This window comes from Zootoca vivipara, chromosome 1 (genome assembly GCF_965207765.1).
Source record: "Zootoca vivipara chromosome 1, rZooViv2.hap1.1, whole genome shotgun sequence".
NCBI classification, from domain to species: domain Eukaryota; kingdom Metazoa; phylum Chordata; class Lepidosauria; order Squamata; family Lacertidae; genus Zootoca; species Zootoca vivipara.
The window spans coordinates 123,927,690-123,949,874 of NC_142582.1; the positions used below are offsets into that span (position 1 = coordinate 123,927,690).

Genomic DNA, 22,185 nt, shown 5'->3' on the forward strand with positions numbered 1-22,185 from the left:
CAGGAATACAGTTGTAAGTACACACAAATATTCAAATTAACCAAGAATTACTTCCATAGATGAGAACTTAGAATGAAATATTTATTATCACAGAAATTTTAAAAAATATTCTTTTAACCACAATTCTGCTTCATCACAGTGCAGAAGGCCCTTACCATTTTCAAGATTCATATTTATACATACAAAGAGGCATTTCTGCACAATCTGTGAACATTCTTTATACTCAAATCCCTTTGCATCAAAGATTGAGAGCATTTTGCCGAAGGTTCTGCTGCTGTGGTATAGATCTATTTGCATGGGTTGTGCATGTAAACACACTTTCCTTGCCAAGCTGTGCACTGGGGCAACAAAACAGGATTCATTCTGCATTAGTTGCAGGATCTGGTTCCATTATTAGGAGAGTCAGGACTAAAACATCCCAATATTTGGAACCCAAGATAAGAGTGTTTAAATTATTTTGAGATTAAACAAGGTTCTGTTTCCATTATAAAAAATCTGAAGCTTGATGGATTCCTCATGAACAATAAAATGAAAGAGTTAAAATAAATAGTTAGAAAACAAGGTTGACAATAGCAATATTACTGATAGAGACATATCTGGATAATTTTCTCCACATCACCTGTGGAACTACTTCATGCATTTATGCTAGGGACGTACCGTGATGCTGGTTGTTCCATAACTAACCACATTCTTGCCCCAGTCTGGAGCCTTTCATCCCCAAAATGCATCATTGTTGAGCTGGTATGCTCTCAGAATAAACCTTCCACAGCAGATACATACTCATTGTCATATCAATACTGGGGGTTAGGAAAACATCAATGGGAGTTGGGTGGGAAGGGGAGAAGCAATGATTCCAGCAAGTCAAGTGTGGTTAGAGCAACAGGGCAAGGAACTGATGTTGGCTTATGCTGCTTTGGGCCTGCTTTTCCCTGTGGTGCTTGGGTATCTCCTACTGGAACCAAGTGGCAGCTCATCTCCAACCAGTGCGAGAGGGCTGCCAGCCTCCATTTCCCAAAAATGTAATAGGAATTCCCTATGAGAGTTCTTGTGTGTGTGTCCTCTAATTCTAATGCAATCTGCTCTGCCTTTAGAAATGTGTCTGGAAGCTATGACAAAGAGGATGGCCGGTTTTGGCTTTTGATACTTTGACGCCATCTGTTCTTAGATTGGTATGATGAATGGGTGGAGTGGGCAGAAATTGAGGTGGGTACAGATATCTAATGAGTTTCCATATTCAATCGACAACACTACTGCAGGAAAGGCCTGCTCAGTAGCACCAAAGAAAAGCTGGAAGAGGCTTTAGTCCTGGTAGGCATCGATGGGGTGCATGCGTCCTGACACATTCATGCATACTGGATGCTGATGGCAGGGCTATGTTACAACATGTCAAAATTTGCTTCTGCAATTTGTAGGGATCACTGCTGTGCAAATTCCTAAAATTTGGAATTTGGACAGTGCAGACTACTAGCATTTTTCATCCAAAAAAAGATAAAAACCATCATGAAAGGCATATAATCTATGATTAGCATTTTGAACAACGCAACACCCCTCCTCCCACAAAAAGGAATCTTGCTAGGCCACAGCTGTGCTCTTAGGCACGCCCTACCCAAGTCCTACAGGACAAAGTTGCCAGGAGATAGAGTGCACACAGTACACTTCAGACACCTCTAGTATCTTGAATTGGTGCCTGCCATTTGGATTTGATGCACTTCTTTAAGAATCCAAGGTGTGCAAAAATGGTCTGCTTAAGTGATGTATATTGCACATAAAATCTAGAAATCGTGTTGCAGAGATACAATATTCTCCAAAGAGTCAAAATAGTTCTACCTGTACAGTAAATACTAAATTTAAAAAGCCCATATTACTCCCAAATTGAAGCACATAATACTGACAAAGTTTAAAATCGGATAATCTACATATAAATTACATTTGTAAAGGTGTATAATTAAATACCATAAAATTTCAGAAGTCAGCCATGACGCTGAGAAGTTTCTTGTTTATACCACCACAAACACCATCCAAGAAAACAAAAAAATCTGCAGTTTTAGACAAAGCACTGGAAAGAGTTACAGCATTGCTGCTTAGAGAGGTAGTGCCAGCTCCATCCAACCAGATCAGTGCTTTGCCGTGCCTCTTTTGTTCTCTCTAAACTAGGATGGAGCAATGTAGTAAAATGTAAAAAGGCTATAAAATTTTACAAAAATAAATAGTTTCAAATGCTTTACAAAATGCAAGGCATTTTGCTGCCAAGCATCTTGAAGCTCCTTCAACAAAAGGGAAGAGGCCTGTAGTCCTTTAAATACTTTAAAAATATATTTGTATTTACTGAGGTTGCAAATCCAAGTATGCAACTCCAGTGAATGTCAACAAAGCGTCTCATTTTATATTAAAAATAGAATCATTAGACTTTAGAAGATGTTTTCCCCTTATGGAAATTACTGTTATGCAAATTTTTCAGACAGATTAAAAATTGCACATTTAAAAAAGTGAGATTTGTGGGACTAGGGAAAGGTGCAAGGGACATATTCCTTGCATTTACCCTAGGGTTAAAAAAATTGCACAATTGGTTTAATAAATACTCCATTTTATATAACAGCTTGCCACTTTTTGGTTTATATATAAGTTTTGGAGAACCACTTAAGAATAATGTCTAACTACCATTCCAACGTAACACTTTGTAGTTCAATTCCTCTCTCTGTGGCTTTTTCTTCAAACCAGCATAGGGTGGCAGCATAGGAAAAAGTATCTTTGGACTTTAAAAAAGTATCAAGACCCTACAAGAATCTCCATGATATGGTCCAAATCACTGAGATCACTTCTACATATTGGGATGTTGCTTGCTGAGGAGGAATTGCAAGAAGAGAAGGTTTTCAACATCTCTTCTGTGCGTGCCATAGGCGATGCTCTTGGAGGGGTTAGTGAGGGGCAGTCAAAGTCTGAATCGTACATCGAAGTGTCAATATCTTCAAAAATGTCATCGATAGCCAAGTCTTTCAAGTAGCTAGTTGAGCTTGAAATTTCGAAGGAACCAAACGCACATTCCACTCCCTTCAAGTCTTGTCTGTCATCTTCCAAACGAAAGCCTGAAGTTTCAGAAGTCTTAAACTGATCATCTCCAGATCCAGCCAGGTACGAAGGTGGGCTCACATCCTCCATGAAGTCCAAGTCTTTCAGAATAGATGAAATGGCAGAGGACATGTCATTATCTGAAACCACCAGCAAGTTGTTCTCAATTGGGCCTTCCACAGGCCGTGGCTCATGACCGTTGGACTCCTGCTGATGAACGCCTGGGGAAATGTGAGACGGCATTCCAAACAAATCCAAGCCCAGGTAACTGGAAGAGCTGGTGCTGAAGCCACTGCACATATGAATGAACTGCTGGCTATTTTCTTGCCTCATCTCCTCCTGGATTTGCCTGACTGTGTTGGCGATAAGGACAGAGCGGTGCAGGTTTGGCTCTGCCAGCATCTTGTAGGTCTGTAGTTTGGTGAGGCACACATTGAGCACCAGCTGCCTCTTGAGTGGATATGGCAGGTTTCGGCTGGAATCAAAGGCACTTGACACACCTGCCATGTTCTCTTCATAATCACTCAGCTTGCGTTTCAGACCTCTTCCCAACATGAACCTGAAACAGAGCATAAACCAATGATTTGCGGATCGGTATAACACAGTCAAGTATATGGCTGTAACAACACTCCTAGGGTTTATGTGTTATATATCCTTTTTTACCATGAAAGTCCAGGTGTTATAGTAGAGTTTCCAGACATAAGCCAGACTTTTGTTCAACAAGGGTGCTGTGGCAGATCTCTTCATAGCAGTGATGGCCAAACTTGGCCCTCCAGCTGGTTTGGGACTACAACTCCCATCATCCCTAGCTAACAGGACCAGTGGTCAGGGATGATGGGAATTGTAGTCCCAAAACAGCTGGAGGGCCACATTTGGCCATCACTGCCTTCATAGAGCTAAATGATCGCTGTATTTGGAGGTGGAAAGGAATCTGCTCTAAACTCGCCAACGACTCTGGACAGAAGGCGGAAATGCAAGGATAGCTAGAGCTTGCCACAAGCATGAAGAAAAGCTGCTGACCTCAACTTCCAAAGAATCCCAGCTTTAATTTTGTAAACACAAGTTTTTTTTTCTTACAGTTACCAATTTATGCTTGGAAGCATGTGGGCAATGTCTAGTGCAATTCTAGAAGCCCAAGGTAATGATTCGGATATCAGAGTGAGGGGCTTCAGTGGCCATGTTGCTCCTTAAAAAAAGGTAAAGTACCCCTGACAGTTAAGTCCAGTCATGAACGACTCTGGGGTTGCGGCGCTCATCTCACTTTACTGGCCGAGGGAGCCGACGTTGGTCTGCAGACAGTTTTTCTGGGTCATGTGGTCAGCATGACTAAGCCGCGAAACCAGAGCAGCACATGGAAACGCCGTTTACCTTCCTGCTGGAGTGGTACCTATTTATCTACTTGCACTTTTTAGCATGCTTTCAAACTGCTAGGTTGGCAGGAGCTGGGACTGAGCAACAGGAGCTCACCCTGTTGTGGAGATTCAAACTGCCAACCTTCTGAACGGCAAGCCCTAGGCTCAGTGGTTTAGGCCACAGCGCCACCCAAAACCAAAACCAGTCTACCCCAAAACCAGCAGAGTAAACGCTACATATTAAATTAGGTAAATAAGAAAAACACTCCTTTGCTTAATCTTCATGATTTTCGCAGGTCAGAGAATTTTTACTTCCTTAATTTAGCATAGTGTTGAGTTTTCAGTGGCAACATTCAGAGACTAAAGATTCATTCCCAATTGCCCTCCCCCATCCCCCAGCCTGCAAAAAATGGTTTAAACATTGAGTGAGATTTCAGTATTCACTTTAGGTTGCTTGATCTAAAAACTGGTTTGAGCGCTGAAGGAAAGCTGGGTTCTCCCAATAATTTTTTTGATTTTGACCATACTCTCTTCCCTCCTAACTTGGAAGATAGACTTTTAGTCTTGGCAAACACAGAAAATAGCTCTCAGAGAAGCTGTTGAAGCCTTGCTACTCTGCTCCTGTTACAAACTCAACAGCTTCCCCATGGCTAAAAACAACGCAATGTATTTCAAAGCAACAGTGCTTTTGCTCAAAATTCCAGACAATGAGGTGCTTGGGAGAGACTTTTTAAGCAGAACTCTTAGCTCTAAGAAGAAAGTCTTTCAGGATGAGGAAAGCTGGGTGGGAGGGAGAGAGGAATGATCTTGCCAAATGCTCCCAAATGAAGCCAAGCAGGAAACAGCAGTTCTTACAGCAATTGTAGATCAAAGTCCAGCAAAGGGTGTGCACACCAGCCATCCTTGCAACTAAATTCCTCAGTGTTTCTCCTTTGTCAGCTGTTCCCACAGAACCCTTACATTGCCAAGTTTCAGTAGTAGTGTGGAGATCTGGCACAAGAGCTTTTTAAAATGAAAATGAGAGAAAAATAGCACGCGCACGACACTCTCTTTGAACAGTACTGTACTCTAATCAGGATCCCTTCCAATCTTGGAAAATTTGGAAGGGTTGTGGGCATGTAGCTGCATAAAGAGGGTATCCCAAAACCTAACACAGAATTTGTACTTCATAATGATAAAAACCTAACACATGATTCCTCAAGCCAACTTCCTTAGGACACTCTCAGTTTAAGTGTCATACCACAAGAGAGCAGCAATTAAGGTTTTTCTACATAGAAAACACTTTTGTGAAAGAAATCTGCAATTCACATGCAGATCATTTTATGTCATGATCACACACTGGCATATTTGGATGTGGTTTTGCAGTACACAAGGCAAATGGCAAATTTGAGAAAGGTAGCTATGTTGCACCATAAAAACAAAATCTGTTGTGGTAGGTTAAAGAACTATTTGTTGAGACGCCAGAACTTTAGTCCATAAAAGCTTACGCCACACTGCATCATATAGTCTTCAAAGTGCCGCAAAAACATTGCTTTCTGCAGCTGAAGGTAATGGTTTGAATCCAGAAACGTTTTGCATAAGCAGAAAGGCACTTCCATTAGGCAGCCCCACCAAATTCTCCTAATTTCCCCATCCTGCTACAGCCCCCTTAGGAGTGGCTTTTCAAGAGGTGAAGGGGGCTGTAATGTGAGGGAGACACCAGGAAACCTCCACTGCACTAACTGAGTTCTGCTTCTCTACCACTAAATCCATACCAATGTGGGTTTCACAACACTTACTATCCCAAACCCTGTAGGTTATGTGCCATTTCCCACACAGAAGCACTTGGCCTTAGTGAGAGAGCACACCGAAGGCTAAATTTACTGTGGCATGAAGTTTCATGGATAATCTCATCAACTGGTATGAAATATCATTTGATGTGTCAATATGTAAATGAGTAATTGGCAATCTTATTAATGCATCCCCTTTTCTGGACAGTGCTTAAAACTGCTTTAGAAATAATAAGGTCTGAGTGGTGCTCAAGCCTCCCACAATTTGGTGCATGGGCTCAAGAAAAAGGATCATGTCCTTCCCTTGTTTGGTACTAGAGAGAAGAGAGAATCCAGAAACATCAAAACAAGTACACTGGGCATTTGCACTGTTGCAGATAGATACTGGTGAAATCTGGGCTTTGCAAATCTGCTTTTGGTAGGCAACCGTTTGGAGATCCTTCAATTGCTTCAACATACACACAGAAAGGGGTGGTGTTGGGGATGCATAAATTTGAGACTGAAAGGCAGATTAAGACTGGAACGCAAGTATGTAGTCCCTGCACACTGCAGAGGGCCTCCCAACTTCCCTTTCATCTCAGTACTGGGTTCAGCCAACAGCTGCTCAGCTGACAGTAGTGGGTGCCAGCTCCACACTGCAGTTCAGGCCAGACAAATTTTCCAAACTAAAGACGACCATATGAAGATTCTCCTATGACTGAGTGGACCCCTTCTCCCTCCCTGAAATACATAAATTTTACCTATGTTCTGTTGCTCTCCTCTGCACAGATCTGTGCCCTTCCCAACAATTGCAGAAATATGCAAAGGTAAGTAAGCACAACTTATTAAGATTACAAATTTTGGATTACTGTTTTGCCCAGCTTAAAAAATAAGCAGACCCACCCTCCCCTAACACTGCAGCTCCAACAAGGTCTGAGGATGCTCAGATGCAGCACTGATCTACTGAGATGTTCCCCCATCTTTCCACAAAAGTGCCACATAAAGACTTCTTAAAACCTTACAAAATGCATGCCAATACCATGAATCCTGACCATCTCGACTGCATAATTGTCCCTTTTGCAGCAGGCACAAGAAAGAAACTAGAAGCACCTTGGAGACCACAGGACATGTAGATTGGGGGGCAGCAAGTATACAAGATGCATGGTAACCACAACTGTGTGAATTGGTTAATGCAGATCTTTTCATGTGAGCACAGCACTTATTAACAAATGGAAAGGTTAAGTGAAAGACTTTGGGTAGGATCCTCCTAACAAGTCCTTTCAGTGCAAACCCTGTATGAGAGCTTCCGCTTGCACAATGGGGTTCCCTTCCTCCCCACATGGCCTCCAAAACTGGCTCAGCGGGGTGTCAGAAGAACCCCTGGAAGAAAAGGAAACATTCTGACTGGCAAGCTGCAGTAGTTGCACTGATGGGACATTCATGACAGCCTGGTATTGGAAGTTCATCATTTGACAGCTAAAGCTACACCTGTGCACAGGAGCTCAAGAGAGCCAGTGAATGTTGTCAGGACTGGAAACATTCTTAACCACTGGAAGAGTTAATCTTAAACCCCTCACTCTGAAGTGGCAGCTATGCAATTCCTGAGCCACCATCTTCAAGGGAGACAAGACACCTGACACAGACACCAACTGTTGCAGAGAAACAGCTGCCTCTCCCAACACATGAAGCAAAGACAAAGATGGCTCTTCATGCAGAAGAAAGCACTTAAAGCAAAAGCGCTTCATTACCCATTTTTTAAAGGGCTTCATTCTCTCGTTTTCATGAAGCACTTCACCAAGAACCATTGCTCCTAAACTGCTTCCTTGCTCTATTTTCCAGGCACAATTGTAGCTGATCACAGGTGTTTACTTTGGTCATTCAGCTCTCAGCTGATCAGTTAAGGAAAGTAAGCAACCACTTTTAAAACCAACATCTTGCAAGACTTCAATAAAGGAAGAGGGACTGGAGAGAATCGGCTTCAATTCTTGGCTGGAAAAGCAAATTGCTGTTTCTAAACTTTGGATACAAACTGAAATGGAAAGCCTGCCATGTTCAGCACAATGGGGAACTCAGTTTCCTTGCTTTCTCTTGTTACTACAAGACATTACAAACTTCCTCTGTTTGAATTCACCCCAAAAAGCAGGCAGTAACTCTGGATAAAGTAAGCTTGTTACTCTGTAAGTAGTATGTATGCAACTCTACTAAACTATACAGCTTTGGCAAACCAGGAGATCAACACCAGCAGCTTCCAGGTTAGTTATTTTGTATGAATAGACATTTCAAATTATTTTCAAATTTCCAAAGTATTTACAAGCAATTGTTTGTAACAGTCAGACAGAGCTACCCAATGTCTTTTCAGATTTAATTATTCATTTTAATTATATTTTCCCCACGTTTAAAATCCAAATAATCAACTTGACAAAGAAATCACACCACAGTCTAAGGAGTGTGAACACCATTTTTGTGCGTCTCTCTCTCTCTCGGCTTATAACACTATGGGAGCCTACTTTATCCACCTCATTGATGGCACAGAAACAGAACTACAGTGGTACCTCTACTTACGAATGTTTCTACTTACGAATGGAGCTCTGTCCGCCATCTTGGATGCGGTTTAGATAGGATTTTTTCTACTTACGAATTTTTAGATAGGGTTGCTTCGACTTACAATTTTTTCCAACTTACAAATGTGCGTTCGGAACGCATTAAATTCGTAAGTAGAATTTAGGTCATATGGTGAATTAGATCTGGATGCTGTTGTCCAGTAACATCTGGAGGGACACAACTCCTATAATGCTTGACTACTGGTCATGCTTGCTGGGGCTAAGAGTGGAAATGGAGCCAACCTCTAGAGCCAACAGGTTCCCATTTACTACTTTAGATCACTTATCCACAACAATTCTGTAGGTCAGAATTCTCGCCATATTAGCCATAGGATAACAGACTGAAATATTTGCTTAAAATTGCTTAGGAAAATTCTTGTTGAAGCTTACTCTCTAGCTCCAACACTCACCTTCTTCAGAATTTCTAAAGAAGCCTGCATGGATCAGATACATTTCAGTATCAAGGGATGAATAAGTGAATGGATAGGTTAGTTTGTGGCTCAACCATAATTTTCTCCTATTTAAAAAAATGTAGTTGTAGGTTTAAAAAAAGTCACCCAGGTTACTGGTTTGGAAAACCTACGATTGGCACTAAATGTAGCAGCAATAAGCATTTAGGTTTCCTTATCCTGGCCTATGGTACAGGGATACAATCAAAACACAGAATACCATTTCTATGCTCTGTCCCTTTCAATATGCTGTACTCAGAAGTTTACAAGATTGTGAGTTCAACAGGAAGCAGCCCATCTGAAGCAGAAGATGCAGAAGATTGAGTTCAAGTCACAGGTCAACAAATAACAAGTCCTGCATATGCAGGGAGGATGTTTTCCTTGAAGCCTTAGGTGAGAGGTGCATAGAAGAACGTTTAATACTAAGAAATATTACAGTACTTTTATGCCATCAAGGTCAGACCCAACACTTCTTGGGATCCTACTGAAATGAGAGACGAAAGGTTATTTCCGAATGAGACTTTTAAATACAACAAACCAGTGTCTCTGGAACAACTATGGGTGAGTCCTAGAGGTCTTGGAATAGGCTGGTTGCATCTTCTATCAGGTTCTCCACCTTTTGAATGGGCCTCGCATACATGCCCAGGCCACTCAGCCCCCTGCAAGTGATGAAGTGACAAATAGAGGCTCACCCAATCAGGAATTGTGCCAGGGATGATACTCACATGTTGTCCACACTCTGCAACAGCCAATGAGCTCACAATAGCAAGGAAAGGCCCTGAAAAAACACCCCTACTTCACAACACACAAAATGATTCCATAGCACACCCAGTCGCAAAGTCACCAATGACCCTGATTTTCCCCAGGCTACTGAGTCTTAAAAAAGATCTTAGGGGTATTTGTGGAGTGTTACGATATATGTAACTTTGGTGCTGCACTGAGTTTTGCCATGCCTATTTTATTTCCTGCTGCAATAGTTTTAATTATCTTGTTTTGTATTTATTTTAAGTCACTCAAAGAACCCACTATTGGGCAGTACATAAATAGTGCCAGTCCCAAGGATGTCCACAAATACTGGCACAATATACATGCACAAAGGAAAAGAAGGTACATACGCTTCAAGACACTTCTGACATAGTTTCTTGTTCAGGAGCGACTTGACAAGAGGAATACGACATTTGAAGGCCATCTTCAGGATCTGTCTGTGTGTGGTGGCTCTTGATGCACTAACTCCAGCCTCAGTCCACTCCTTGTGAAAGTCCCCAACACGTTTGAATGGTCTTTTCCTGACAATCCTCTGCAGGCTGCGGTCATCCCTGCTGCTTGTGGAACTTTTTCTTCAACACTTTCCCCTTCCATGTAACTTTCCATTAATGTGCTTTGATACAACACTTTGGGAACATCTAACTTCTTTTGCAATAACCTTTTGAGGCTTTCCCTCCTTATGGAGGATCTCAATGATGGCTTTCTGCACAACTGTCAGGTCAGCAGCCTTTCCCATGATTGTGATTCCTACTGAAGCAGACGGAGAGACCATTTAAAGGCTCAGGAACCTTTGCAGGTGTTATGGATTGAGTAGCTAAACACTATTCTAATTTTCTGAGATTGTGAATTTGGGGTTTACTTCAGCTTTATGCACTAATCATCACAATTACAACAAATAAAGGCTTGACATATCTCGCTTTGCATGTCAAGCGTCTATCTCACATACTGGTTTCACCTTTTAAGTTGCATTACCGAAATAAATGAACTTTTCAATGATATTCTAATTTTTCGAGTTTCACCTGTAGTTCACTGATAGGGAGCTCTGAATTGAAGACATCAGACAAAACCCATGGAAGAAAACACCCTTTGCCTAGCCATCAAAAAAGAACACTGGACACACAAAGTACAGCCATAGACACAGAAGGCAGCAACTTCCAGTGGTTCACTGCAAGTGGCATGAAGTTGGGAAGCAGGTGGTAGATTTTCAAGACACACTGGGGAGAAGGGGGAATGCCTCCCAAAGCCAGTCATGTCAAGGGCAAAGGAGGAGCTCCAAAGACTTGCATCCACACTGCAAGCGACACAGAACACTGTCCTAACCACTCAGCCATAACAGGAGACTGCCTCATGCACTCTGACAACAGCACTCATTCCATTTGTGTGCCTCTTGTAGTCCAGACTAGAGTCAGCAAGCAGTGGATAGAGGACCACTGCCCCTGAAAGCCCATCAAATGCTCAAGCCCATGAGTCATGTTCCGAGGTCAGCTGAAGCAATGTCATACTACAAAAGGCAAAGTGATCCCTATCTCCTACTCACTAGCAACAAAAAATGCCACTCATCACAAAGTCATAGCTTTTATTGAATAGCATCCAGAATAGACGAGATCCTGAACGAGAAAAATTCAAGCGTAGGGGAGTCAATCCAGTAGGGTTCCTGGGTCTTGGAAATTGGCTTAACAGACAGTTAGGGTAGGAAGTACACTGTTGCTTATGGCACCAGCTCCAAGGTAGAAGCTTCTTCACTTGTTGCATAACTGTATGTCAGCTTACAGGGATGCAGGAGCCTCTCTGGGGCAACCTTACAAAGGAAAAACCAGGAGTCTGGTCATTGCTGTTGCTCATGAGATGGACGTCTCTAATGGCCTGCAAACAGCAGGGAGCAGGATGGATCCTGTACGTGGGAGACTGTCCTGTGGAAGGTAAGAGAAGACACAGAAAGTAATAAGGAAAAGTCAGCAATTGGAGCACATAGTTCCTGAATGGGTGTGCAGTACTTGTGAGTATACACACCCATTTAGAATTGCAGTGAAACTCAGTGTCTATAGTGACAGCTTGATTTACTTCATGCAGGTGAGCTGTGATCCTGCAAGGCAAGAGTGCTCATGAGTATTTGACCAACAATAGTAATAGCTAAAGCGCAGTGCCTTGCCTTTGTCAATAGATAACTTGTGTGTGGCAATGTGTACCACCATTGTCTATAGGGGAAATGGCTTCCCACTGTTGTGAGGGACACATTAGAAAAATACAGCTTAGGTAAGACATAGTATTCCCATATTGCAAAGTGTGTGGGCATAAGTGACAGTTTAAGCAGTTAAGACAATGTAGCATGATTCCCCCTTTCCTTTGCTTACCTGTGTTGGGTACTCTATCCTGGTATTCCCAGTTGGAGTGGAATGACAATTGCTGTTGCAGTGTTTGCATGTGAAGTCCCATGGCAAGGTACCTGTAGGGGTTCTAGACAGAAATATTATTGCAACGTGCTCAAGCTCCGCTGAGTGTTCTGCAGGCAGGCTGCTTTTTGTGAAGTGCTCCCATTTTATTTAAAGTGCCCCCTCCAAAATGTGCACAACATGGGGCTGGAGAGATATAGGCCCCGTGCTCTAATATCCAAGTTGTGGGCTCCCCGTACTGGTGTGCAGCAGTTGGGCACCAAGTTACACCATATTCTATGCTCGGTTGCAGCAACATGAGTGGACTGAACATCGATGGCTATCTTTGTCCCCCACTAGTAGATGAGAAGGAGATCAATTGCTCCGGTTATGGTGGTGATGTAAAGCCGAATGGTCTACAAAGGCGCAGTCGTGGTCTGAGTACAGGATACATCATAGATACAGGCTACTCCCCCAGCATTGCCTCTGCTCACTACTCCACTTTTGTTTTGCCCATCCCACTACCACATATTTACTGGCAGAACATTCTGTTGGTATTATCTGTCACGGCAGTGGTATATTTCCTGTCCTGCTACTGTAGCAAGGCTTCTGCCAAAATGTGTCATCCCACAGCCAGTATAACTGAGGCATGGAATTGTTCCTCAAATCAACCAAAATATAACAGTATTTAACCAGTTGGTACACAGGTTTTTTTGTTTTTGTTTTTTAAAAATTGTCTAACAACAGCGCTGCTAGTACTATGTAACCTTTTTTAAAAAGAGAATGAAGAGATTTGAAAATGTCTGAAGAGCTTCTGTATCTTTATTGTACCATAAAACCTAGCAATCATAATGGTAAACAAGTAAAAGCTATTCAGGTAATGCTACAAATTGGGAAACGCTGGTTATTAACCCTTGCTCTCTTACCTCTTGGTTTATAGTCACACTGGAGACATTCTTTTATGCTGCTAGTTTCAGGGATAGCTTTCAGCCACTCCCCACCTTCTCATGACTCACACTGATGTTTGCAGGAATTAAAAAGTGGGGGGGGGGAGTATTGTTCTGGGGCCATTTGCAGGAGAAGATAAGTTACTCTCCTAGTGAAAGAGTAGCTGGTTAAATTTCAACTTCCATTTATTGCAACATCTGAACTATCCTTTAGTTTGCAAAGATGGATCCCTTGTGATGTCAGACAATCCCAAATAATTAGGTGCTTTTTAAAATATAAAAATATTAAATATATATATAAAATCTTACCCTTGAAAATGAAAAAGTGAATTCAGGCCAGAATGTTCCAGATATGGTGTGAAGAGGTTAAGAACAACTTTGATAACAGCTGAAGTAATCCTTTTTCAGTCAAGTGATCCAACTTCAAGAAAAAATTAGAGAAACATTTGGTTATGGTATTATGTAACAAATAATTAGTTGCAACATCCCAATTATAATTTACTGCTTTATGGATTTCTGTAAGACTTGCATATAATTACTCAGAGGCTGCTGAGCCACTGCGCCTCCCTTGTTCCGCATCTTCTTCCCCACAAAAGCTATCAAGTGAAATGTATCTCCATCAACAGAGGTGATTCCATGTATCTTTCTGAGCCAAGGAACTGTAGTGGCATCAAAGATGTGCACAGCTGCTATAGTACTGCATTAGGGTTTACACAACACAAGACTGTGGCAGTTGCACAAATTGCTCACTACTTTCTTCAAGTCTTAAAAGGCTACTGGCTGTACATGCACCCTCAGTAGCTCTGTACTACTGTGTTTCACTATGGTAGCTGTGTGCACACTTGCCACTCAGGTGAATGCCAGGAAACAAAGGCTATTGGCCCCAGGAGAAATCCACAAACTTCCATTAGTATTCTGCCTTGAAAAACTGAAAGCTTTAACAGACAATAAATAATAATAATAATAATAATAATTTAATATTTATACCCCGCCCATCTGGCTGGGTTTCCCCAGCCACTCTGGGCAGCTTACAACAGAAAAATGAAATGAAATAATTAAACATTAAAAGCCTCCCTAAACAGGGCTGCCTTCAGACAATTACATTTTACTAGTAGTTTTCTATTCACCCATTCAAAAAGCATAGGAAACTGTGCTGGTCCCTTAGAAAAATCATCAAAAGCCACAGTAGGGTAATACCTTTATAAGGACCAACCAAACTATCACCATTTTCAAGTTCTCCAGAACTCTCTTACAGGCTGGATGTCAAGCAAAATACAGGAGTGGAGGGAGAGAAGACAGAAAAATGATGGACATGATGTTGGTGCAGACTTTGGGTCTTCCATCATGTCCAGCTCCCCCACCCCACTCCCTCTCAATTCCTATTATTTTGCTTATTATCCAGCCAACAATACTCAAAAAGCTGCTCACTACTATATGACACCACCCTGATATTTTTTGAGATTGTGTTATATAAATACTTTTATAAATAAAACATGTAGTCAGTTCTCAACTGTGGACTCTTGGATTTTCTCTTTACATAGGAGAGCGGAAATGACAGACCAAATGAAAATTGTACCAAGACCATACTTCGGTCTAGAAAATTCTAAAGACAGGCAGACAGAGACACAGAAAAGAAACACGGATGACTTCACATGAGGAAACCACCGAATGAGGAAACTGCAGAATCATTTGCTGCCAAGCCCCACATCACAATTTCCAGAAATCCTAAAATGGTATTGAATTTATAACAGCTAGCACTCAAGAAAATCTCTCTGTGCCACACTGAAGTACTTGGCACCAGATAGGTAAAAGGTGACCATAGCTTTCTGCACATGGATCCTCCGCAAAAGGCATGAAGAGCTGACCCCAGAATATTGTACACCATGTTGTAAGACCTGAATGGGCAAAGCTGACTCTATTTGCTTTGCTGAGCTATCCTCAAATCTATATTTTGAAGCTTATTTTACTGAGTTATGTTAATGTCAAAAGCCAGACCTATAAATGTCATGACTCTTGTGAATAGAAATGACTGATCATGTCTACTACTAGCAAAGCTGGTGAGAGACATAAATGATTAAGATCAGATCAAAGCCTAGCTCTTTATAGGAAATTCAGGAAGTCTCAAGACACATGGCACAGATATAAAGCACTTTAGTGTTAGCTGCAATTAGAGTATTCTTTTAAAGCAAGCATTAATGCAGTTACGTGCTCATAAATTCTGAAATAAGGTACTAGAGCAGTGAGAGATTCTCCTCCCTTTGCATTTCATTTCCTATAAGAATAAGACACAAGGGAGGCAGCCACCACATAGTGTGCACAAAAAAGAAACCAGACAGAACTTCCTGGAAGCTGCTGTCTGAACCTCCCACAGTAGCAAGACAGGAGCTTGCAATAACATTTGTGTTCGCTGGATGGTGAAGTTCTCCCTTCTGTCTCCTCCTTTCTCCCTTCAGCGGCTATTTATAACAAAAAAGACAACCTCATCCCAATTCTGCTCCAAGCTGCCAAGCAGCTTCTCCAGAGAGCAACACTATACCTCTGCTATGCAGCCAAATAACAGCCCCCGCCCCAAATTTATTGCACTCTTTCACGCCTCCCCAGTTCCTGAGTGGGAGTAATACTCACAACTGTGTTAACAGGAAGCTTCTCTCTAAATGTTTCACCCAGCACTATAAGGACACAGTGTTATCCTAGCATCTAGTTATACCCAGCTTAACAACTCAGCAATGTTAGAAAATCATTTTAAATTACTCACAAAACTGTTTTTGGCAAAGAGAAATCCCTACACAGAGTCAACTCCCCAACCCTGCCTTGAGCTATATGGTCCATATGACCTATTATTACCATAAAATGGTACTTTTTGTTGTCACCTTCCAAAAGACTACTACTTATTCCAAGCTGTCCTTGGAGACTCTCAAAATCTCTATCAATCTTACACTTTGGACATGTCTAATCCTGAGCTAGCCTGCTCTTTCTCGCATCCATCACACATTTCTCCCCCTTCACACTGGATGCCTCCTCATACTAAGTGACATACTCAGTCAGCCCCCTCATATCCAAGCCTTAACTTAAGAGCAGTCCAAATCATAGCTCCCTTCCCAGGCTGCCTCACATGGAGTCAATATTCAGCCTCAGGCAGAATGAGTTCTACCGGTATATCTCTAGCCCTCCAAACCAAGGGGGGGGGGAGGAGAGCACTCTGTTTTTAACAAGCTCTACCCAACCTTAATCCTTCTGACTATATCCAGCTCCTACCACAACAATTGCAATTTCACATAGTGTTTTCTTCTGTGCAGCACAATCGTTACATGTTCTCCTCAAACATAGGTATTAACTGGACCCAATGGCCAATTCTTCCTTCTAGTCTACACTCAGAAGATTCTGCTCCAGTAAATGCCCCTTTTCCTGATTCTTGTGAGAACTGGAAAAATATTAGGGATTCCTAAATGCCCCAACTCTGAATGTTTCAAGTTGTGCATTTCATCATTCCCAATCAGTCCCTTACCAGTATTTAGCTTGCAATTAACTCCCACACTCTGTGCAGCTTCTAACTGATTACCTTTGTATGAAGCTTACTTGATAATTCAGACTAATTTCCCCACACACTATCAACCATATCCTGTTCTTAAAGGTAAAGGGACCCCTGACCATTAGGTCTAGTCGTGACCGACTCTGGGGTTGCGCGCTCATCTCGCATTATTGGCCGAGAGAGCCGGCCGGCGTATAGCTTCCAGGTCATGTGGCCAGCATGACAAAGCCACTTCTGGCAAACTAGAGCAGCACACAGAAACGCTGTTTACCTTCCCGCTGTAGCGGTTCCTATTTATCTACTTGCATTTTGACGTTCCTGTTCTTACTAGTGCCTAAAAATCTTTCACTCATACTACCTTGTACCCACATCCACTTTCCTTCCACAGCATAAACCAAATTGGTTTTTTTGTCCTACCAACCACACTAGCTAGTCTGTAACTTCTTGCCACCTGTTTAAAACTGAGACCAATCATTCCCCACCAATTCAGACAAAAAAAATCAACCAACCAATACTGCTTTTGGCCACAGTGACCAACCCCACATCCCTAAGCCTATTAGATTTGCTCAATGGCTACACTCAGCCAGCCTGATCCAAGGCAGGCAGCTGCCAGACCTAATTTCTTAAAACTAGGTGCCAGTTGCTCACCCAGTTCTCCTCTTCAACATACTCATTCATTCACAGACAGCTTCCCTGCCACCATACAGTTTCTACTTCTCAGAGTGAACTCCCCCCACACTGCTCAAGCCCTACATGAAATTATTCCAATGATTCCTCTTCCATGCATCTCTTCTTTCTCCTTATCTCCAGCTCATTCCCAATATCAGATCAGTTGCCATAAACATCAACCACCACCCCATATATCCCTCACAACCCACTCCAAAATTTGTCTACCAAATTCTGATGAAGAACATTAATTCATTGTCATTTAAATTTTGCCATTCTGCTAAAGAGCTCAGTGTACCTGGTTCCCATTTCCATTTTATCCTCACTACAAATTTGTGCGGTTTTTTTTGTTTTTTGTTTAGTTTGAGAGAGAGCGACTGACCCCAGATCATCCTGTGATGTTCACTGCTGAACAGAAATTTTAATCTGGCTTCTACTCTGGCTCTTTAGCCACTATACAACACTGGCACTATTATATAACCCATCTACACTCTCACTTCCTTCCAGAACAACAGACCCTACTCTGGTTCTCCTAAATTCCTCCCTTCTCCATACACAATTATCTTATTTTCCATGACCACTACCCCAAACCCATGACCTCTGTTCAGCTGCGCAGTATTGTGCTGTCTCTCTCAGCACCACTCACAAATTCTAATCAATTTACCTCTAACACTTTGCTCAAAACCGAATCAATTCAATCCCCAGCCAAGCACCTATTATCCCCCCCTCAGACCATCTCTCTAAACATATGTACCAGCATTAACCACCACATAGTATTGTATGAACTGGCAGCACAGAAATACTTTTATAAGTAAATAAAATGATAGCCCATCTTTTTCTCATGAATTTTCATCTCTGCCCATTCCAGCACCTTATTCAGCTAGCTCAAATACAGAATCTCTCCATACCCAGGTATTACCCTGACTAACTCATGGGTAGGCAAACGAAGGCCCGTGGGCCAGATCCAGCCAAATCGCCTTCTAAATCCGGCCCGCGGATGGTCCAGGAATGAGGGTGTTTTTACATGAGTACCGTGTTTCTCATATTTTAAGTCATCCCTACAAAATAAGCCATGGCAGGATTTTCCTGAGTTGAAGAAATATAAGACATACCCCAAAAATAAGCCGTAGTGGTGGGAGCAGGTATGGATGTCGCCATGGAAGAGGAAGATGCCTGTTAGCGCCCGGAACCGGCTGCTGCTGCCCCTCCAAAATGCCCAGCAGCATGCACCGCGCCAAGCCCCGACCCGTCGGCGGGACTGGCAAGAGCCGCAGCGCGTGCTGCTCCAAGCCCCGACCCGGCGGCGGGACGCAGCAAGAGCCGCAGCGCGCGCTGCTCCGAGCCCCGACCCGGCGGGACCCAGCAGCGTGCCCTGCTGAAGCGCCGACAATGCGCCCAGCAGCGCCCAGCAGCGCAGCAGCAGCCAGTTCCGGGCGCCGAGCCGCGACAGGAAGAGGAGGGACGCAGCGGGACGCAGCAACAACAACAAAAAACACCCGGCCGAGCCTTCATTGGCCGCCGCGGCTGCCACTCGCTGGTCCCTCCCGGAGCTCCTTTGCGAAGAGGCTGCCCCACCGGAGCTTTGAACTGCTGTGCGCGGAGGCAGCAGCGGCAGTGAGTCTCGCTGGGAGCTCAGCGCCAAGCAGGAGCGAGTGAAGAAAGCCCCGAGCTTGAGCGTGCTGCGGCTCTTGCTGCATCCCGCCGCCGCGCCAGGTCTTGGAGCAGCGCGCGCTGCAGGTCTTGCCGGTCCCGCCGCTGGGTTGGCGCTTGGCGCTTGGCGCTGGCGCTGCTCCAAGCCCCGACCCAGCGGCGGGACGCAGCAAGAGCCGCAGCAAGAGCCGCGTGAAGCCCCGACCCGGCGGGACCCAGCAGCGCGCCCTGCTGAAGCGCCAACAACGCGCCCAGCAGCGCAGCAGCAGCCAGTTCCGGGCGCCGAGCCGCGACAGGGGAGGTACCATACTGTAATTTTTTTAAAAAAATAAGACACCCCCCGAAAATAAGCCATAGGCTTATTTTCTTGAGTAAAAAAAATTATAAGACGTGTCTTATAATATGAGAAACACGGTAGAATATGTCATTTTATTTAAAATGCATCTCTAGGTTATTTGTGGGGCCTGCCAGGTGTTTTTACATGAGTAGAATGTGTGCTTTTATTTAAAATACAGTGGTGCCTCGCAAGACGAAATGAATTCGTTCCGCGAGTCGCTTCATCTTGCGGTAATTTTGTCTTGAGAAGCGTGGTTTGCTTCGGCAAAAAACAAACAAAAAACCCCGCAGAAAACATTAGTCTTGCGAAGCACGGCCATAAAAAACTTCGTCTTTGAGTCACCAAAAACATCGCAAAACGCTTTCGTCCTGCGAGTTTTTCGTTGCGCTAGGCATTCGTCTTGCGAGGTACCACTGTACATCTCTAGGTTGTTTGTGGGGCATAGGAATTCATTCTTTTCTTCTTCTTCCCAAAATATAGTCCAGCACCCCACAAGGTCTGAGGGACAGTGGACCGGCCCCCTGCTGAAAAGGTTTGCTGACCCCTGCAGTCTAACTGAACAAGTTTTTCAACTCTTGCTGCTTTCTCTTTTCCACCAGAATCCCCTACCCAATGCCCACCTTCCCCCATCCCCTAACTTCTTACTGATCTATAATGTTCACCTCCCCCCTCCCAATACCTAGTCTCATGTCTAAGGAGCACCAGCCACTCACCCCACCACAAACAGGGAATCTGCTAAAAGCAACCTCCCCCCCTCCCAATTATCCAGGTATTAACATGAGTCAGCTCCCAACACCTCTCCTCCTCCCACTTGCTCCTGATATTCCCAAACAGTAGCGTTCACCCACCAGACAGGTCTCACAAGCAACATCTCCTCCCTTCTCCCCATTGCTCTCCCGCCATCCCATTCTCTATACACTCTATACACTAATAGTCCAAACCTATGCACTGGTGCAGCTACAGTGGGCCGTATTCAGAGACTCATAGGCAAGCCAGGAGGCGTAAGCTCCACAATTCCTCAGAACCTCACCACGATAGTGATTTCCCCACACATCCACGTACACACACCCCGAGCCCCAGCCAGCACCCCATCCTTCCCCACCCCCGGGTAGCCTAACGATCACATTCCTTCTACTCCACTTGCATCTTAACAGCCCCCCCAAAAAAACTAAACATTAACTGCCCTATCGATTTATAACCCGAAGCCCCAGTCATCTACCCCACCCAAAAACTCTTGTTTCTTCCGCTACTTCCTACCACATCCCCAATATGTGTCCTGCTTCCCTCCACACCACAGCCCCACAATTGGTGGGGTGTGCATTTGTGGGTGTGCAGCTGCCACCTTCCCCGATCCAACCCGCGACCCTTTCATTCCCCAACGTAGATCCTTCGCACTCACCCAAAATCCCCCACTCCTCCCCACCACTAACCCCAATCCAGCCCCCACCTCAGCAAAAGAAAAACCCACCCCAGGATTGCCCCCCCTTTCCGAAGTCCGTTTCCTCTGGCTCCTTTTTATCGCCCCCTCCAATATATACCCCCAATATATATATATATGCCCCCCGCCTCCCCCCCCCAGGCTGGCCGCCTTCACCCTTCCTCTCTCCTCACCCCCCCCCCGCCGTGCCCTCCTGCTGCCACCGCTTATCCCTCAGCTGCAGCAGCCTGGCTCACCTGCTGGGGCTCCTGAAGGAGGGCGGAGGCCAGGACCGGGACCCTCCACCCCCGGCCGCTCTCCCTCAGCTGGGGGCACCGCGCCGCCGGCTCCCGAGCCAGCCAGCCAGGCAGCCTTCCCTCAGAGGGCTGGCGACGGGCAACTGCTTGCGCGCTGGGAGGGGAGAAGGCGGAGGAGGAGGCAGAGAGCGCCACCCACCTGCCCTCCTCCACGGCCGCCGCCGCCGAATCTCGGCGACGACAACAAGAGCAGTGGCTCCTCCTCCTCCCCCACCTCCACGGCCGTTGCTACAGAACGCGGACGCGCCTGCGCGAGCGCCTTCAACCGCCACCGCTGCACCTCTCCTCTCACTCATTGGCCGGCCACGCCCCACCCTGCCCGGCAACCGATTTCTTACTTGCTGCCGGGCTCGCGGGGGTCCGCTTCGTCCGGCTGGCCAATGAGGAAGCAAGCCCCAGCCAAAGGGGGCGGAGCTCCCGCCGGGGCTGCTGTCCAATGAGGTGCTCGTTCGCTGCTTCTTCCCTTCTTTCTTTCTCCGTTCTTTCCCCGCCCCCTTTTTGGAACTCTGCAAAGAGGCTTTTCTCGCGCAATGTCTGTCCGCGAGGGCAGCTGCTGCTGGATGCGCTTGGCGCGCGTGGCAGGGCTGTCGGCATTCTAGTGGGAAGCGAACCCTCATTCATTTGAGACTTGCTTCTAAATGACTTGGCGCGAGTTGCGCGTGTTTCCTGAGAAGTTAAGTCCTTGCAAGGTGGATCTGATCCACGTCCGAGTAACCGTGCTAAGGGCGGCGGGCGGATTTGTTCCGAGGCTTATTAAATGATGTTTGCTGCCGAGTAACTGTTGCCCTCAAGGTAGCAGGCGGGGAATGCACGCGTGCCTGCTTCCTCGGAGGACCCCGGTTTAATTCAGTGGTTTTCATTTCCAAGGACTTCCTTTATTTGCAGCCAGCTGAAAAACAGATATGGGGTGATAATCAATGTGGACCACAAACCTTTTGTGAAACAAGATTACAAGTTTACTAAAAAGGATGAA

General features: G+C 44.6%; 1 protein-coding gene across 2 annotated transcripts; it reads right to left on the minus strand.

The window, feature by feature from the left end:
• Positions 1-67: 67 nt before the first annotated feature.
• Positions 68-21,293, minus strand: LOC118079958 (SERTA domain-containing protein 2). 2 transcript variants are annotated; one of them, XM_060271525.2, is made up of 5 exons: positions 21,153-21,293; positions 13,606-13,717; positions 12,332-12,434; positions 10,331-11,890; positions 68-3,625 (listed from the first exon to the last, which is right to left on the minus strand). In XM_060271525.2, the coding sequence occupies exons 4-5, from the start codon at positions 10,402-10,404 to the stop codon at positions 2,767-2,769; spliced, it is 933 nt and encodes a 310-aa protein (XP_060127508.2). In that variant the 5' UTR covers positions 10,405-11,890; positions 12,332-12,434; positions 13,606-13,717; positions 21,153-21,293; the 3' UTR covers positions 68-2,766. The 2 variants fall into 2 exon arrangements, with proteins under 2 accessions (XP_060127508.2, XP_034960690.3); XM_035104799.3 differs by lacking the exons at positions 10,331-11,890; positions 12,332-12,434.
• Between the last annotated feature and the right edge of the window lie 892 nt (positions 21,294-22,185).